Source organism: Hypanus sabinus, chromosome 3 (assembly GCF_030144855.1).
Source record: "Hypanus sabinus isolate sHypSab1 chromosome 3, sHypSab1.hap1, whole genome shotgun sequence".
Lineage (NCBI taxonomy): Eukaryota > Metazoa > Chordata > Chondrichthyes > Myliobatiformes > Dasyatidae > Hypanus > Hypanus sabinus.
In genome coordinates, this window is record NC_082708.1 from 25,439,306 (window position 1) to 25,455,262 (window position 15,957).

At 39.7% G+C, this 15,957-nt stretch overlaps 1 protein-coding gene across 2 annotated transcripts in view; it reads left to right on the forward strand.

Annotated features, from left to right (window-relative positions):
• Positions 1-15,957, forward strand: part of tmem131 (transmembrane protein 131) — a 190,108-nt gene that overhangs the window by 144,507 nt on the left and 29,644 nt on the right. For both annotated transcript variants that reach the window (XM_059963868.1, XM_059963869.1), the window contains 6 exons: positions 588-739; positions 999-1,141; positions 3,177-3,363; positions 3,818-4,003; positions 6,256-6,414; positions 6,967-7,556. In XM_059963868.1, the coding sequence (XP_059819851.1) occupies positions 588-739; positions 999-1,141; positions 3,177-3,363; positions 3,818-4,003; positions 6,256-6,414; positions 6,967-7,556 (1,417 nt within the window). The remainder of the gene's footprint in view (positions 1-587; positions 740-998; positions 1,142-3,176; positions 3,364-3,817; positions 4,004-6,255; positions 6,415-6,966; positions 7,557-15,957) is intronic.

Below are 15,957 nucleotides of genomic sequence, written 5' to 3' on the forward strand. Positions count from 1 at the left end.
GGATTAAATGGTTTAAGATGAGCAAAAATCCCCTAATTCAAGCTAGTGTTTAATTATAAATGCTACATTAATTATATAGATGCTGAAAAGTTGAAATTAAAACAGGTGATGATAGAAATACTCAACAGGTTACATAGTTTTGGTAGAGAGAGTAGAGTTAATATTTTAGGTTAATAACTTCATAAGGTTCTGAGGAAGTGTAATTGGCCTTGTGTTAAATATGTTTCTCTTCACTGATGCTGCCTGAGTGTTTAGCTGAGTATTTCCCCAGTATTTTCTGTTTTAATTTACACATTCATATTTTTGTTCACATCAAGACTAGTTTAAACACCTGTAATCTAGCTAACTATCTCATTAAAGGTGTTCTTTTATTTTAAATCAATTTTTGTTTTAATATTACAATATTTGAAATTAACTGAGCAAATAGTTTTTAAAAAAAAACAGTGCTAGTGAGACTATGAAAATTGATTCTGTAATATGTGAGGTTGCTTGGAGTTTAGTTTTAGGTACCTTTGTAAAAAGAAGGAAGTTTTTTTCTGTAATGCAAAAACATTTCCCCTTCTTCTTCCCTTAACTTTCATTTCCAGACTTCCTCTGTTAAAAGTTCTTCGGGATTTGTGGAAGGTTCTTCTCGGCAGCATGTATTAAATGTAATTCTAAAGCCTGGTGAAAGAAGAGCTGTAACAGTGAAGTTTGCACCAATTCACAACAGAACAGTGATGTCTTTAATTATTATAAGGTGTGTTTTCTTGTTGTATGAACTCCCGCTTGAGTTTCCCCATGTCCTCATTTGTAGTTTTAGAATGCTTTTGTGCTTAAATATTCTTTTTTATTTAATAAAATATTTGAATTTGTGAATTTAACTTGGTCATATCTGTACACTTCTCAGAGCTATTGGACACGGAAAAGGGAAAGTTTTTAACTGATGAGGCTTGATAAATAGTAGTACATTATTTATCCATGATTGCCTTACTGATTAAATACTTTACTCTCTGTAGAAACAATCTGACAGTAGTGGATGCAGTGGTCGTACAAGGACAAGGAACAATAGAGAGCCTGAAGCTGGCAGGGAAGCATCCTGGTCCTGGAAGTTCTTTACGCTTTAAAATTAATGAAGTTTTGCTTAAAGATTGTTCAGATAGTAAGTAATTTAGTGCTGTTAAAAGCATTATTTCAGCTGGTATTCTTTTACAATGTAATAATAAAGAAATTGGGATAATGTTAAAATTCATATGAGGCATGTCACCAATGAAACTGAAACCCGTTTTTGAGAATTCATTGAAGAGCTTGCACTTAAGTAACAGCTTTGATATCCACAGGATCTCACAAAACATTTGTTCAAATTAATTGCCTTGAATGCAATAACTATTGCTTAGTAATCTTTGAGGTAATCAATCAACACACAGACTGGCTATAGCTGTCATTTAAATGACAAGATTTCATAATTAAGTTTCTTACTTCCAGGCAAACAAGGGAAAACTTCAATTGTTTACCAAAAAAAATGTACTTCCTATCTTGTTCAAGTTTTGTAATTCAACTTGAAGGGTTTTTTCAGTTAACTTTTCCAAACATAACACTTGATTTATTACAAGTGTACTACAAATTGTAGCAACAGTGACACATTACTTGTCTTTGCTGTAAAATTTCAAAAACAATCCAATCATTTCAGAAAAATTAAGGAATAATTTTACCAGGAATAGAGCAGGTGGTGAGGCAACATTTAAATATTTCAACGCCTTTTGCTAAATGTATTGTTGATATTGCCACTGCCAACAGGCATAAGGTTGTAACTATATCATTAAGTGGTGACTCAGAGCCAGCAAAGATTAGATGGGCCAATTAACTTAATTCTATATTGTAGGGAAATACTGGATTTAAATGTTATGTTAGCTGATATGTGTTTCTTACAGTTCTATCCTCAAGTTAGCAATTTCTTCTGTTTCTTTATGTGGAGAAATTTGGATTTGAGTGAAGAAGTCTTGAGATCTCAACTGCCATAACAAAGGCTTGGATCAAATTGGTGTAAAAGGTATAGAGAGAACTAAACAGTATGATTTAAAGAACTGGGGAGAAGAGGAGTTTGGCTAGCTTGGACAAATATTCTTTGGAACAAAGGAAGAACAGGGGAAGTTTGAGACAACTAAGGGTCTAGAGAATGAATGGCAAGGAACATCTTATTCTGAGGAGTCGATTCTTATTGAGGCATAGATTGAAAATAATTTTTGGAAAGATTAAGAGATTAAGATTTCTTTCCTCTAGAGTGGAGAGATTTAACACTGTAGGATATTTATCAGTTGAAGCCAATGTGACATTTGTTAAAGTACTTGCATGTATAGTTGAAGTAATGAAACTAGGATTGCCAACATTGTGTCTTAAGAATAAGCAATAAGTTGGTAAAGCTTGCTGAGGCTTTACCCATCTGTTTTCATTGTCAGGAGCTTTCATTAGTTTGCTAGCAGTTACCTCCTTAACTATTTCTACTTCTGACATTTGCTAACCAGAAATAACTGATGGCTGCTGTCTCCTGATTCAGTGCCATTTGCCTGGTGCCCTGCCTGACTGCTGAACTCCCCATGGAGCTCAGTGGGCCAGTGTACATCAGGTGGATGGATAGCTTCATCCAATTGTTCGAGTCTTGCTGGCAGCACGAGGTCTGAATGACGGAAGCAATATTTATATTTTGCGAAAGTCTCAACAATGTTGTGGCCTCAGCAGACTAAACCCAAATTCTAGTTGCCCTTCTGTTTCTGCTCCTTCAGTCAGGACACCTTGATATGGCTACATTGATTGAGGAGCTAACTCCATGCAAGTATTCCTGGTGGCCACGTGGTGAGGTGCTTCTAAGTGTGCTGGGTTGTATTACTGTATGTTCTTTTTATGGAGGTTCCTGGTAGTCACCTACCCACCCCACCCCTACTTGTCCCCTCCAGCTTTCCCAATGAACATTTGCGAAAGTTGGTGTCCTATGGGGATCAGAGTGGTTAGCAACTCATTTTTGATGGGAATAGACAGAATTCTATTCTGGGTTTGCACAAGCTGTTGGGTGATCAATTGAATGGTTTCTAGCATTCAAGCAATTATATCTGAGCAAGAGCCACTGTCTTTAGCAAAGGAAGAGAGCATTGTAGGAAGTCTTGCATGTTTGCATATTGTGAAACCAGTTCTTTAAATTGCAGAAATGAAAATGAGAGAGCCAAACTTCATGTTGAAGAGAATTTTTAAAGTAGAAAATACAGGACTGCTTCCAGTCTTTGTCAAGTCTATGGAGATCAGTGGATACATCTGTGAAGGATACGGCTTCAAAGTTGTAAACTGTCAAGAGTTTGCACTAAAACCAAATGCCTCTAAAGAAATTATTATATTGTGAGTCCTGACGCTTCACTACATTAGTTTTACTTTAAGTATTTGAATGCTATTCAGTCCAAGGATTTTGGTCTGCACTAATGTTAATTTGGAAATATAACAAAAATTAACTTAGTAGTAAAGGACGTTGATCAGTGCTGCTTTTTTAGTGGTTCTAATGTTGCCTTGTTTCCAACCATGATAGCAACCCTTATGTAACGTTTGCAGTGTTCTGGCAAGCAACCAAACCAATCAGAATAAATTGTCTCAGTGCTTGTGTTGCACTGTTAGCTCAATGTCAAACAGCATGAAAGAATTGATTACATAAAAGAAAAATGAGCTACTTTCTAGATATCATTGTAGCAGTGCAGAGATTAGGCTGTAATCACAGCTTTAAGAATTAAACTTTCAGTGCTTCACATTTAGTTTGCTGTCAATTTTATATCGTGATCTGATGAACCTATCTTATTTTCAGGTTTACACCAGATTTCACTGCCTCCAGAGTTATCCATGAATTAAAACTCATTACAGCAGGAGGCTCCGAATTTGTGTTTGTATTAAATGCATCCCTTCCTTATCATATGTTGGCAACATGTGCAGAGGCCCTGCCTAGACCCAATTGGGAACTAGGACTGTACGTGATCATCTCAGGAATAATGAGGTATTATCTATTAAATGCTATATTCAATAACTATTGCTGAATATAACTTCAAATTCCGTTATTTACGCTGTTAGACCTTATCCTTTATTCTCTAAGCAAAGCTAATCAAAATTTCCATATCTGTAGAATTCAATTTTATTTAATATAAGGTACACACTGTGTCTCCACACCTAAAGACAAATAGACCCACCTTACTTGCTGAAGGGCACGGAATTAGGTATATATTGACAGACCCAAGGCTCTGCAATATGTCAAGCGTGCTCATGGTGCAGCTGAACCAGTTGCTTTCTTTGCACAACCGTTTGACCCATTGAGCTGTATCCCATAAACAAATAACTTTTAGCATTCTTATTTTCATTAGTATACTGTTGGTCAACTATCAGTGCCCAGGAGTGCTGCCTATTGTACATAGCCAAATATGGACTCTGAGAGGGTTGGTTTAATTTGAAATTGTTGTAATTTTGAAGGCGTCAAATAAGACCAAAGACCATATGAGCAGAATTAGGCCATTAGGCCCATTGAGTCTGCTCCACCATTCAATCACGTGGATCTTTTTTTTCCTATCTCCTCCTCAACCCCAGTTTTTGGCCTTCTCCCCCTAACCTTTGATGCCATGTCCAATCAAGAACTGATCAATCTCTCCCTTAAATACACCCAACAACCTAGTATCCACAGCTGCATGTGGCAACAAATTCACCACTCTCTGGCTAAAGAAATGTCTCGGCATCTCAGTTTTGAAAGGGCACCCCTCTATACTGAAGCTATGCCCTCATGTCCTGGACACTCCCACCATGGAAGTTATGCCCTCTTTCCACATTTACTCTGTCTAGGCCTTTTAATATTTGAAAGGTTTCAATGAGATCCCTCCTTATCCTTCTAAGTTCCAGCAAGTACAGACCCAGAGCCATCAAACGTTTCTCATGTGATAACCCTTTCATTCCTGGCATCATCCTTGTGAACCTCCTCTGGATCCTCTCCAATGCCAGCATATTTTTTCTAAGATAAGGGGCCCAAAACTGTTCACAGTACTCGAGGTGAGGCCTCTCCAGTGCCTTATAAAATCTCCGCATCGCATCCTTGCTCTTATATTCTTTCTTTTCCTTAGCAGGAATATATTTCTAGTTGTTCACTAAATGATTGACAAATGTGTGCTTGGGAGCTAAAAATTTATTATTAAGTGACATTGGAGTAATCCTCATATGCTGGAATGTAAAGAAATTAAATAAAATACAGCCTCCCAATAAGCCAATCTTTTATTAAAATTGATCATAGAAAAGCATAACACAGCATATTGGTTATTTGAGTTGCTGAGTTCCTCCAGCATTTTATGTGTTATTTCTTAAATACTGCTATCCATATTCCACCATTTTGTCTGGCACCTACCACTTTTATGGTGTTCTAAAAATAAAATGTTTTCCTTGTAAATCTCCCTTAGGGAGAAAGGGGGAAAGTTTAAAGTTATTATCTCTAATACTTGATGTTTCAGTGCTTTTGAGGTGGGGGAGGGAAGGGGAAACTCCATCTGCCTTTTCCACTTCTATCATCATTTTCTGTATTTCTTATGAGCTCATCCCTCAGCCTTCCATGCTCCAGGGAAAACAATCGGTTTGTTCAACCTCTCCTTCCAGTTAATGCTCTAATCCAGGCAACATCATGGTGAACCTCTTCAGCGCCCTCTCCATAGCCTCCCTGTTCTTCCTGTAATGCAGTGACCAGAACTGCACATAATGGTTCAATTGGTCTAACCAAGTTCTACACAAGTGTAATATGATTTTCCAACTATTATACTCAACAGTCTGACTGAAGCCAAGCAGGCTATATGCTGTTTATACCACTAGTATCGTCACATTCAAGAAGCTGTGGACTTGCACCCCAAGATTGCTCTGTACATCAAAGCTCCTTAGGTTTCTGCCAATTTCTATATAATTTCCTCTTGTATTGCTTCCCAAAGTGCAACATATCACATTTGTCTAAATGTTGGTTTAAATTCCGATTGCCATTTCTCTACTGACATTTCCAACTGGCCTTTATCCTCCTTCCTCTGTATCCATAATTTCTACAATTTATATATCATCTGCTAGCTGACTCATCAACCCACCTACATTTTTATCCATACCTAAAGTGCAGTTGGAAGCCATACAGGCTAACCCCATATTCCTCTTGAATTATTTTGCTTGCTAAAGTCAAAACATTAGTCATTTGGTGTTAACTTTTGAATCTATTTGGTTTAAAATATTTGTTTTCTTTCCCAGTGTCTTGTTCCTTCTGGTGATTGGAACAGCTTACTTAGAAGCTCAAGGAATATGGGAGCCCTTCAAAAGACGTTTGTCTTTAGAGGGGTCCAATCCTCCCTTCGACGTAGGAAGGACATTCGATCTCAGGAGAATAGTTGGTATTTCATCAGACGGAAAGTAAGTATTAATGTTAGTCACCTGATTTTTTATTTAGATAATTTGTGGAGTATATTTCTGTTATTGAATTGAATACAGGTTGCTAGTTCAGATATTAGATTTTATATGCTGTTTTCTTGCTGATGTAGTCTTAAACTAGGCAGTTCATGTTATTTTCATTCAATAATTTACAGTGCCCATTTCAAACTTTATCAAATTCATCTGTAAATCCTAAATACAGTATGTTTTGTAGATAACTTACTCAGTGGATTTTAGTCTACTATATTCTTTGCAGTCCTCAAGTGCATATTGGTTATTATGGTACTTGAAATAATAGCATATTTTTAAGTCTATATATTTCATTTCACCTAATTTTATTTATGATCAAATAGCCTCCTAATTGCAAAGTTCTAAATCGATGTTATTTCTATTTTGTACTAATTAAAACTTTAAATATGTGATTTTTTTTGTCCTAAATCTTGAAATAGTAAGTAATATCAAGATTTCAAATAATTTCACCTGAACCTATTTGCAGGTGTACAAGTTCTCATATAAAGTTTTGTTTGCTTGCAGTTTAAATGCACTTGGATCAGAATCAAATCACAGTTCTTCAAGAGGAGTATTTGGAGGAGGTGGTTCTTTAAGACCCAGTGTAGCCAACCACAAACAATTATCTGCTGCATCGCAGTTGCACAGCAATAGAAACTCTTTAGACTTTGAAAGTCCAAAACTGAAAAATTTTGCAAACAACTCAAATAGTACTGGTAGGACATCTACCCTCACAGCTTCCCTCACAACCACAAAAACAAATACCCTTGCCTCCGAGGCAAATCCATCCCACAGCCAGGCGAATAGACGGTCAAAAACATCAAGACAGTTTCACCAAACACACCAGCAACAGAGCCCGACACAAGCAGAACTTCAGTCATTGCCACAATTACCAGCAGTGCCTCAGCCACAGGAGCAGCATAATGAGATCACTGTGTCACAACCATCGCCTCCTGTTGCATCATGTACAGAAAATGTAAATACAAGGCACAGCTCGGAGGATTCTGATATCACTGGTCTTGGAGATGCAGTGGACAGAGAATGTGAACTACCTGAATCCCCATCACCAGAAGTTTTTACAGAACAGCCTCCATCACCTGCATCAAAAAATAAAGGTAATACATTATTTTACCTGTGTAGGTAGTAATTTGAATTTGTAGATTGCCTAGGGCATAGACAAATGACTTCACAAAAGTATCAAAGGAAGTATCTAAGTGATGAAATATTATGAGGACAAGGAGTTCTGTAATACGGTCGAAGCAGCTGGCAGAGGTGAAAGTAATGAGGTGGGGAAGTGTTGAAAGGTTAATGAGTGTATACAATCAAGAGCATTAAGCATTGAAAATATGAGATAAGTCCTTGAAAGTGAGTCCAAAGTTCACTATACCGCCATATTGCTGCCAAGGAGGAACATTATCAATCCCCAAATACCCTTCAAGAAAGACATTTTTATTTGCTTTTTTTTTGCATTCAGTATTCTTTATGGGCAACCAAGCACTTGGTGAAGTATAGTCACTGTTCTGTTATAGAAAATGTGGCAGCCAATGTATGTGTGGACAGCACTCTCAAATGACAGCTTGATTGTGGCCAGCAGTTATCTTCATTATCATGATTGAGGGGTGGGGAGGGGTGAGGTTGACTAGTAAATTGGGGGCAATTTCTCTGCTTTTCAAGAATAATGCTGTAAGGGTTTTTTTTCAGTCATCCAAAAGAGCACAAGTACTTGTGGTTTAAATATCTCTTCTGAAATTATGGATGGTACAATACTGTAAGCACCTAACTCAATTTTTGGTTCTTAAATATCATGAGGTAGAACTTCAATCCATGTTCTTCTAGCCCAACTGCTATTGACAAGGCTACACTAGCTGGCTTCTTAAATGGTCGTAACCTAGGTTTCCCAGAGTGCTGTCAAGTTCCAAAATTTGTACCTAGGGCTGATGGAGAGATACAAGTTTCCAAGCTGGATTATATGCCTTATGCAGCAGATGTCCCTAACTTGTGTGATGTAGGCATTTGACAAGTGAAATAGATGGAATTGTAGTAAGCTGATTTGTTGTATCCTGTAGATGAGGCACATTGCAATTATTTTGTGCTAGTAATAGAGGGAAAGTATTTAAGGTGGTGTTTGGGCTGCTAACCAAATGCAATTTATTATGTTGTGTTACGCAGTGTTTAAGTTATACTCATTCATTGTATAATTCAATGAAGGGTTGCACTCTTGCAGATGGTCGAGGAGATGGTTGGCGTTAAAAGAGCAATCATGCTACATAGGATATCCAACCATTTTTATAATGGCATTTTTTTGTACGAGTGGTCTAGTTATGTTTCTAGTTAGTTTGCTCTCTCCAGAATATTGACAGCAGACAGACTTTCAGTGACAGTATCGATAGGAGTTAGGCCTACACCTGTTAACCTCAACCAAGATGTTTTCCAGGACTTGCTGTAAAATGGTACAAACTGCTTTAGTATTTGAGAAATTGTGAATGTACTGAACATTTTTCTCACACTACTCTTCAAAGTCACCTTAATTCTTGTACAAATTTCTAAGCTCTCAAAAAGTTATCAGCACTGTCTTTGCACGTGTTGCCTCCACCACCTCCGCAACGTTGCTGTGCAATTAATCTGTGATTGAAACGAGAAAAGAAATATTTTGCCTTTCCCAGCTTAGCTTCATTTATAACTGTAATTACTGAAGTACTTTCCATTGCATTTCACTACTGTAAAGTGGAAAAAATGACAGCCATTTGGCCAACAATGAAACTGGAGTTTTAGCAAAAATAGACTTCAGTTAAAGTAGGTGCCATTGATCCCTACCATTAATCAAGGTCTGTGGACCCCAGGCTGGGAGCCCCTGAATTAAAGTTGTTCAACTTAAAAATTTTAACTGATCTACATAGGTTCAGCAAAGTGTGATTTCATCTGTTACGAACCCCATAACTGGGTCACTTACCAGCAAAGATAGAGAGGTCAGTTGAAGTCTGATGGTACTATTTTTAACAGTATTTATTAGTAAAAATACACAAAAATAATATCAATGCAAACATAAAGATAATATACATCGTCAATACTAAATCTAAAAGTGCGGGTATAATAATAATCAATAAGAAATAGCTCTATCATTGTCTAGGGGATAATGTATTGTCCGATGGAAATATAAAAGTCACTCAGTTCATGCAGGCTGCAGCCTTTTGGGGGACCGCTGGGTTTGCAATGGTTGGAGAGAGAGATTTTTGAGAAACTTGTCGGCTTTCCTTTTACGATTTCGATCCGTCGGAGCCTCGTTGGTGTGGCCGTTCACTTGTGGCCTCTCCTTTAGCTAAGCCGTTCTTCCGTGGCGAGCCCACCAATCCCAGGCAAGGGAAGGACACACACGAGCCCCCCACCGGCTGTCGCTATTAAACGCTGTCACGGGATTTCTAGCGTTTCTCCTGGTGCGTCTGAAGGCGTTGTTCCCCAGACCCTCTTTTATCCTTACGGGGTCTCAGATGTCAATCAGGTTGGGATAATGCAATCCCTCAACCAGCCCACTCTGGTCGTCCCCTGAGGGGCTTCACTGAATAGTACAGTACTCAATACACAATTCCTTCTCCAAGAGACAATAGCACTTTTGCCATTTGACTGTAGGTATGAGTTCTGATATTGAGGTTCTGACTGAAACAGCATAATGACAGTTGACCGTGTTTTAATGATGCAGTTAGCTAATCAAATGACACAAAATAGTGGTAGTTTTTCTAGGGTGTCTAACATGGGAACTTAAGATTTCCCCTTTTGAGAAAGGGTTGCCTGATGGCTCAGATGACTTGGCATTTTGTGAGGTGCCAATCTTATTTTAAGGTTTATGCTGGGCCACTATGTATTCCCAAAGAATAGATCTGATTCTCAGTTGTGATTCTGAAAGTTCCTCCACTTTGAACCGTCAATTGCCAGATGCCCTAGCAAACATTGAGAATGTTAAATTTTTGAAAAATGCGCTTGAGCATTTTTTTTCTATCTGGAAGTTCGTTGCTATGACAGAGCTGGAAAACTGTGCCTGCTTTGAGAGTCTGTTTAAGCCCTGCAAACGATGCAGTCTGCTTGTTGGAGCTGATTGTATTATAAAAGGCAAAGTTTGAGGCCTGATGGGAGGACCCCCTTAAGTGTGACCTTTTTCACAACAAGCTCCCACAATTCCATTGCAAGCATTTTGGCTAGTCAGCTTCACCAGTTGAGACCAATGTGGCCAAGTCACTTGAAAAGTAGAGTTAGTGATGACCCCGCTAAAGTTCTAAAAGTTGGCAGAGGATATTTCACAAATTTGTGAATTTCTCTGCCATGTCTGGGAAGAGGAGGACATGCCAAAAGGTGTAAGAGACACCAGAATCATAGCCATCTTCAGGAAGGGAGACTAATCAGGTTTCAATGAATGTTTCTCTAGTCACAGGGGAAGTCATTACCAGAATCATCAACAGTCTCATCCCAGTGACAAAGATCAGCTTCAATAACATTGTGAAGGATCTTTAGCCAGAGTGGTGAATCTGTGGAATTCTTTGCCACACGCAGCTGCGGAGGCCAAGTCTTTATGTATACTTAAGGCAGAGATTGATAGATTCTTGATTGATCAGGACTTGAAGGGATACTGGGAGAAGACAGGAGATTGGAGCTGAGAGGGAAATTGGATCAGCCATGATGAAATGTCAGAGCAGACTGGATGGGCCAAATGGCCTAATTCTGCTCCTATATCTTCTGGTTGACCAATTCCAAGAGATACGGGGAGCAGCATCAGCCACTATATGTGACCTTCACTTCACAAAAGCCTTTGGTTTGTAGTTACATAGCAATTTAAGGCGGAAGGTTATATGGAAGCAGGGTTTAAGGGTTGGCACAACATTGTGGGCTGAATGGCCTGTACTGTGCTGTATTGTTCTATGTTTTAGCAATGACAAAGAGCACTATTTGCCCAATTAATACAGCTGCCTGGGTTAAGTGGAGACTGTATCCCTTGTGGGAGCATTATAGCAGCCAGAGTAGGTTGTGAGGTCAATATATACTTCAGTATTTGTAAGCTGTTTGCTGCTTGTAACTGAAAATGCACTTGATTATCAGAAGAAAAATAGAAAATAACTAAGCTTTCCCTTGACAAGATTGATGCACGAAGAATGGAATACGGTACATGATGAAATGAATTCATACGTATCATAGTGTAAGTATACTCTCAGTAGCCACTTTATTAGCTATCTCCTGTACATGTGGTTATCACTGAATCGTGGCTGAAAGATGGTTGTAGTTGGGAACTGAATGTCCAAGATATCGGAGAGATAAGAAGGTAGGCAGAGAGGTTGGCCTGGCTCTGCTGATAAACAATGGTATTAAATCATTAGAAAGATGTAACATAGGATCAGAATATGTTAGATCCTTGTGGGTTGAGTTAAGAAAGTGCCAGGGTAAAAGGACCTTGATGGCAGTTATATATAGGCCTCCAAACAGTCGTTGAAATGTGGAGTACAGATTACAACGGGAAATAGAAAAAGCTTGTCATAAAGACAATGTTATGGTAGTCATGGGAGATTTTAACATGCAGGTAGATTAGGAAAATAAGGTGGGTAATGGATCTCAAGAGAGTGAATTTGTTGAATGCCTACAAGATGGCTTTTTAGAGCAGTTTGTCATTGAGCCTACTAGGGGATCAGCTATACTGGATTGGGTGTTATGTAATTGTAACTCCCTGGGTCGCCTCAGGCTCGCTCAGCTCATTCTCGTCTAGGGGGAGCAGCCTTCGGCCCCGCCAAACTGGGTAATCAGCTGGTGTGGATGCTGTGTGATGTCCCCGCCTCGCCCAAAAACAGACAGCACACCATATGCGATTAAATGAGTACAATTTATAAAGGTTACTATAACTAAGTGATTAATAACGATACAGTATATATGAAGAGAAAATTAAAGAAAAGGCGCCAAACTTATCAAAGTCCAAACCACTTCGTGCACAACCGTTGGAGCTCAATTACTGAAGTCTTCTGGCCACCATTCGATCCCCTCCGAACTCCTCGACTCGCAGCTCAGGACCCTCCGAACTCCTCGACTCTACAAACAGCTCAGGACCCTCCGAGTGGTCAACCAAGCACATCTAGCTTCATCCCCCCCCCCCTCGGAGAATCTCCCGGCCTCGGACCCCCCTTTGGGGTCCGATCCTCGCCCAGCTTAGAGCATTGCGTCCTCTCTCTCGACCCCCTCGCGCCGATCTGCCCAAAAGCCCGTCAACAAAAGCTTACAGACTCAGAAGAAAGAACATTAATCCCCATTTGGTTTACAAAGGAATACCATTCTCATTATCAGTAAATTAGCATTCCTGCTAGTTAACAAACAGTAACAAAGAAAAAAAAAGAAACCCCCTTTACATAATGAACTGGAGGCAATTAGGGAGCTTAAGGTAAAAGAACCCTTAGGAACCAGTGATCAGAATATGATTGAGTTCAACTTGGAGTTTGATAAGGAGAAAGTAAAGTCTGACGTAGCAGTATTTCATTAGAGTAAAGGAAATTACAGTGGTATGAGAGATGAGTTGGCCAAAGTAAATTGGAAGGATATGCTGGCAGGGATGACAGCAGAGCAACAATGGCATGAGTTTCTGGGGAAAAACAAGGGAGGTGTAGATTATTTGTATTTCAGCAACAAAGAAATACTCACGGCAAAGTAGTACAACTGTGACTGACAAGGAAAGTCAAAGCTAATATAAGAGCAAAAGAGAGGGCATACAGCAAAGCAAAAATTAATGGGAAGATGAAGGATTGGGAAGCTTTTAAAAACCTACAGAATACAACTTAAAGAAACATTAAGAGGAAAAAGATGAAATTCGAAACAATATCAAGAACAGAAAAACGTTCTGCAAATATATAAAAAAATAAGAGATGAGAGTGGATATAGGACCGCTAGAAGATGAGGCCGTAGAAATAATAATGATAAGGAGATGGCAGATGAACTAAATGAGTATTTTGCATTAGTCTTCACTATGAAGACAGTCTTCACTAGCAATGTGCCATGCATTCAAGGGTGAGGGAAGAGGAGTGCAGTTACTATTACAAGGGAGAAGGTGCTCGAATAGTTGAAAGACCTAAAGGTACTTAAGATACCTGGACCAGATTAATTGCACCCTAGGGTTTTGAAAGGGGTAGAAGTAGATATTGTGGAGGTATTAGTAATGATCTTTCAAGAATCATTAGACTCTGGAGTGGTTCTGAAGGACTGGAAAATTACAAATGTCACTCCACTCTTTAAGAAAAGAGCAGAAAGGAAATTATAGATCAGTTAGCCTGACCTCAGTGGTTGGAAAGATGGTGAAGTCCATTGTTAAGGATGAGGTTATAGAGAATTTGGTGACATAAGACAAGATAGGACAAAGTCAACATGGTTACCTTGAGAGAAAAATCTTGCCTCCCACACCTGTTGGAATTTTTTGAGGGGATTACAACTAGGATAAATAAAGGGGATGTAGTGGATGGTGTATATTTGGATTTTCAGAAGGCCTTTGACAAGGTGCCACACGTGAGGCTGCTTACCAAGTTAAGAGCCCATGGTATTACAGGAAAGTTACTGGTGAGGTTAGAGCATTGGCTGACTGGTAGGAGGCAGCGAGTGGGAATAAAAAGATTGTTTCTGGTCGGCTGCCAGTGACTAGTGGTGTTCGGTAGAGGTCGGTGTTGGGGCTGCTTCTTTTTATATTGTGTATCAATTACCTAGATGACGGAATAGATGGCTTTGTTGTCACATTTGCAGATGATACAAAGATTGGTGGGGCAGATAGAGTTGAGGAAATAGGAAGGCTGCAGAAAGACTTAGACAGAATGGGAGAATGGGCAAGAAAGTGGCAAATGAAATACAATGTTAGAAAATGCATGGTCATGCACTTTGGTAGAAGACCAAAATGTGTAAACTATTTTCAAACTGGAAAGAAAATCCAGAAACCTGAGACGCAAGGTGTTTGGAAGTCCTATGCTGAACACCCTAAAGGTTAACTTGCAGGTTGAGTCGGTGATGAGAAAGGCAAATGCATTGTTCACATTCATTTCAAGAGGTCTAGAATACAAGAGCAGGGACGTGATGCTGAGGCTTTATAAGGCACTGGTGAGGCCTCACCTTGAGTATTGTGAACAGTTTTGGGCTCCTCATTTAGAAAAGATATGCTGGCATTAGAGAGGGTTCACAGGAGGTTCACAAAGCTGATTCCAGGAACTGAAGGGTTATCATGTAAGGAATGCTTGATGGCTCTGAGGCCTATCCAGAGTAGATGTGGAAAAGATGTTTCCCATGGTAGGGGAGTCTAGGACAAGAGGGCACAGCCTCAGGATAGAGGGCCATCCATTTAAGACAGATGTGGAGAAATTTCTTTAGCCAGAGGGTGGTGAATTTGTGGAATTTGTAACCACAGGCAGCTGTGGAGACCAGGTCATATTCTGCATGGAGGTCGGTGACCAGTGGGGTTTCTCTGGGATCTGTTCTGGGACCCTTACTCTTCAATGGTTTTTATAAATGACCTGGATGAGAAAGTGGAGGGATGGGTTAGTAAGTTTGCTGAGGATACAAAGGTGGGAGGTGTTGTGGATAGTGTGGAGGGTTGTCAGAGGTTACAGTGGATAGGATGCAAAACTGGGCTGAGAAGTGGCAGATGGAGTTCAACCCTGTTAAGTGAAGTAGTTCATTTTGGTAGGTCAAATATGATGGCAGAATATAGTATTAATGGTATGATTCTTGGCAGTGTGGAGGATCAGAGGGATCTTGGGGTCCGAGTCCATAAAAGACGCTCAAAGTAGCTGTGCAGGTTGACTCTGTGGTTAAGAAGGCATATGGTGTATTGGCCTTCATCAATCATGGAATTGAATTTAGTAGCCGAGAGGTAATGTTGCAGCTATATAGGACCCTGCTCAGACCCCACTTGGAGTACTGTGCTCAGTTCTGGTCACCCCACTACAGGGAGGATGTGGAAGCCATAGAAAGGGTACAGAGGATATTTACACAGATAGTGCCTGGATTGGCAGCATGCCTAATGAGAATAGGTTGAGTGAACTCGGCCTTTTCTCCTTGGAGCGACGGAGGAAGAGAGGCGACCTGATAGAGATGTATAAAATGGTGAGAGGCATTGATCGTGGGGATAGACAGGCTTTTTCCCAGGGCTGAAATGGTTGCCACAAGAGGACACAGGTTTAAGGTGCTAGGGAGTAGGTACAGAGGAGATGTCAGGAATAAGTTTTTTACTCAGAGTGGTGAGAGTATGGAATGGGCTGCTGGCAACGGTGGTGGAGGCGGATACGATAGGGTCTTTTAAGAGACTTTTGGATAGGTACATGGAGCTTAGAAAAATAGAGGTCTATGGGTAAGCTTAGTAATTTCTAAGGTAGGGGCATGTTCGGCACAACTTTGTGGGCTGAAGGGTCTGTATTGTGCTATGTTTCTATGTCATTGGGTGTATTTAAGGCAAAGGTTGATAGGTTCTCAATTGGCCAAAGCATCAATGGTTACAGGGAGAAGGCTGGGGGTAGGGCTGAGGGG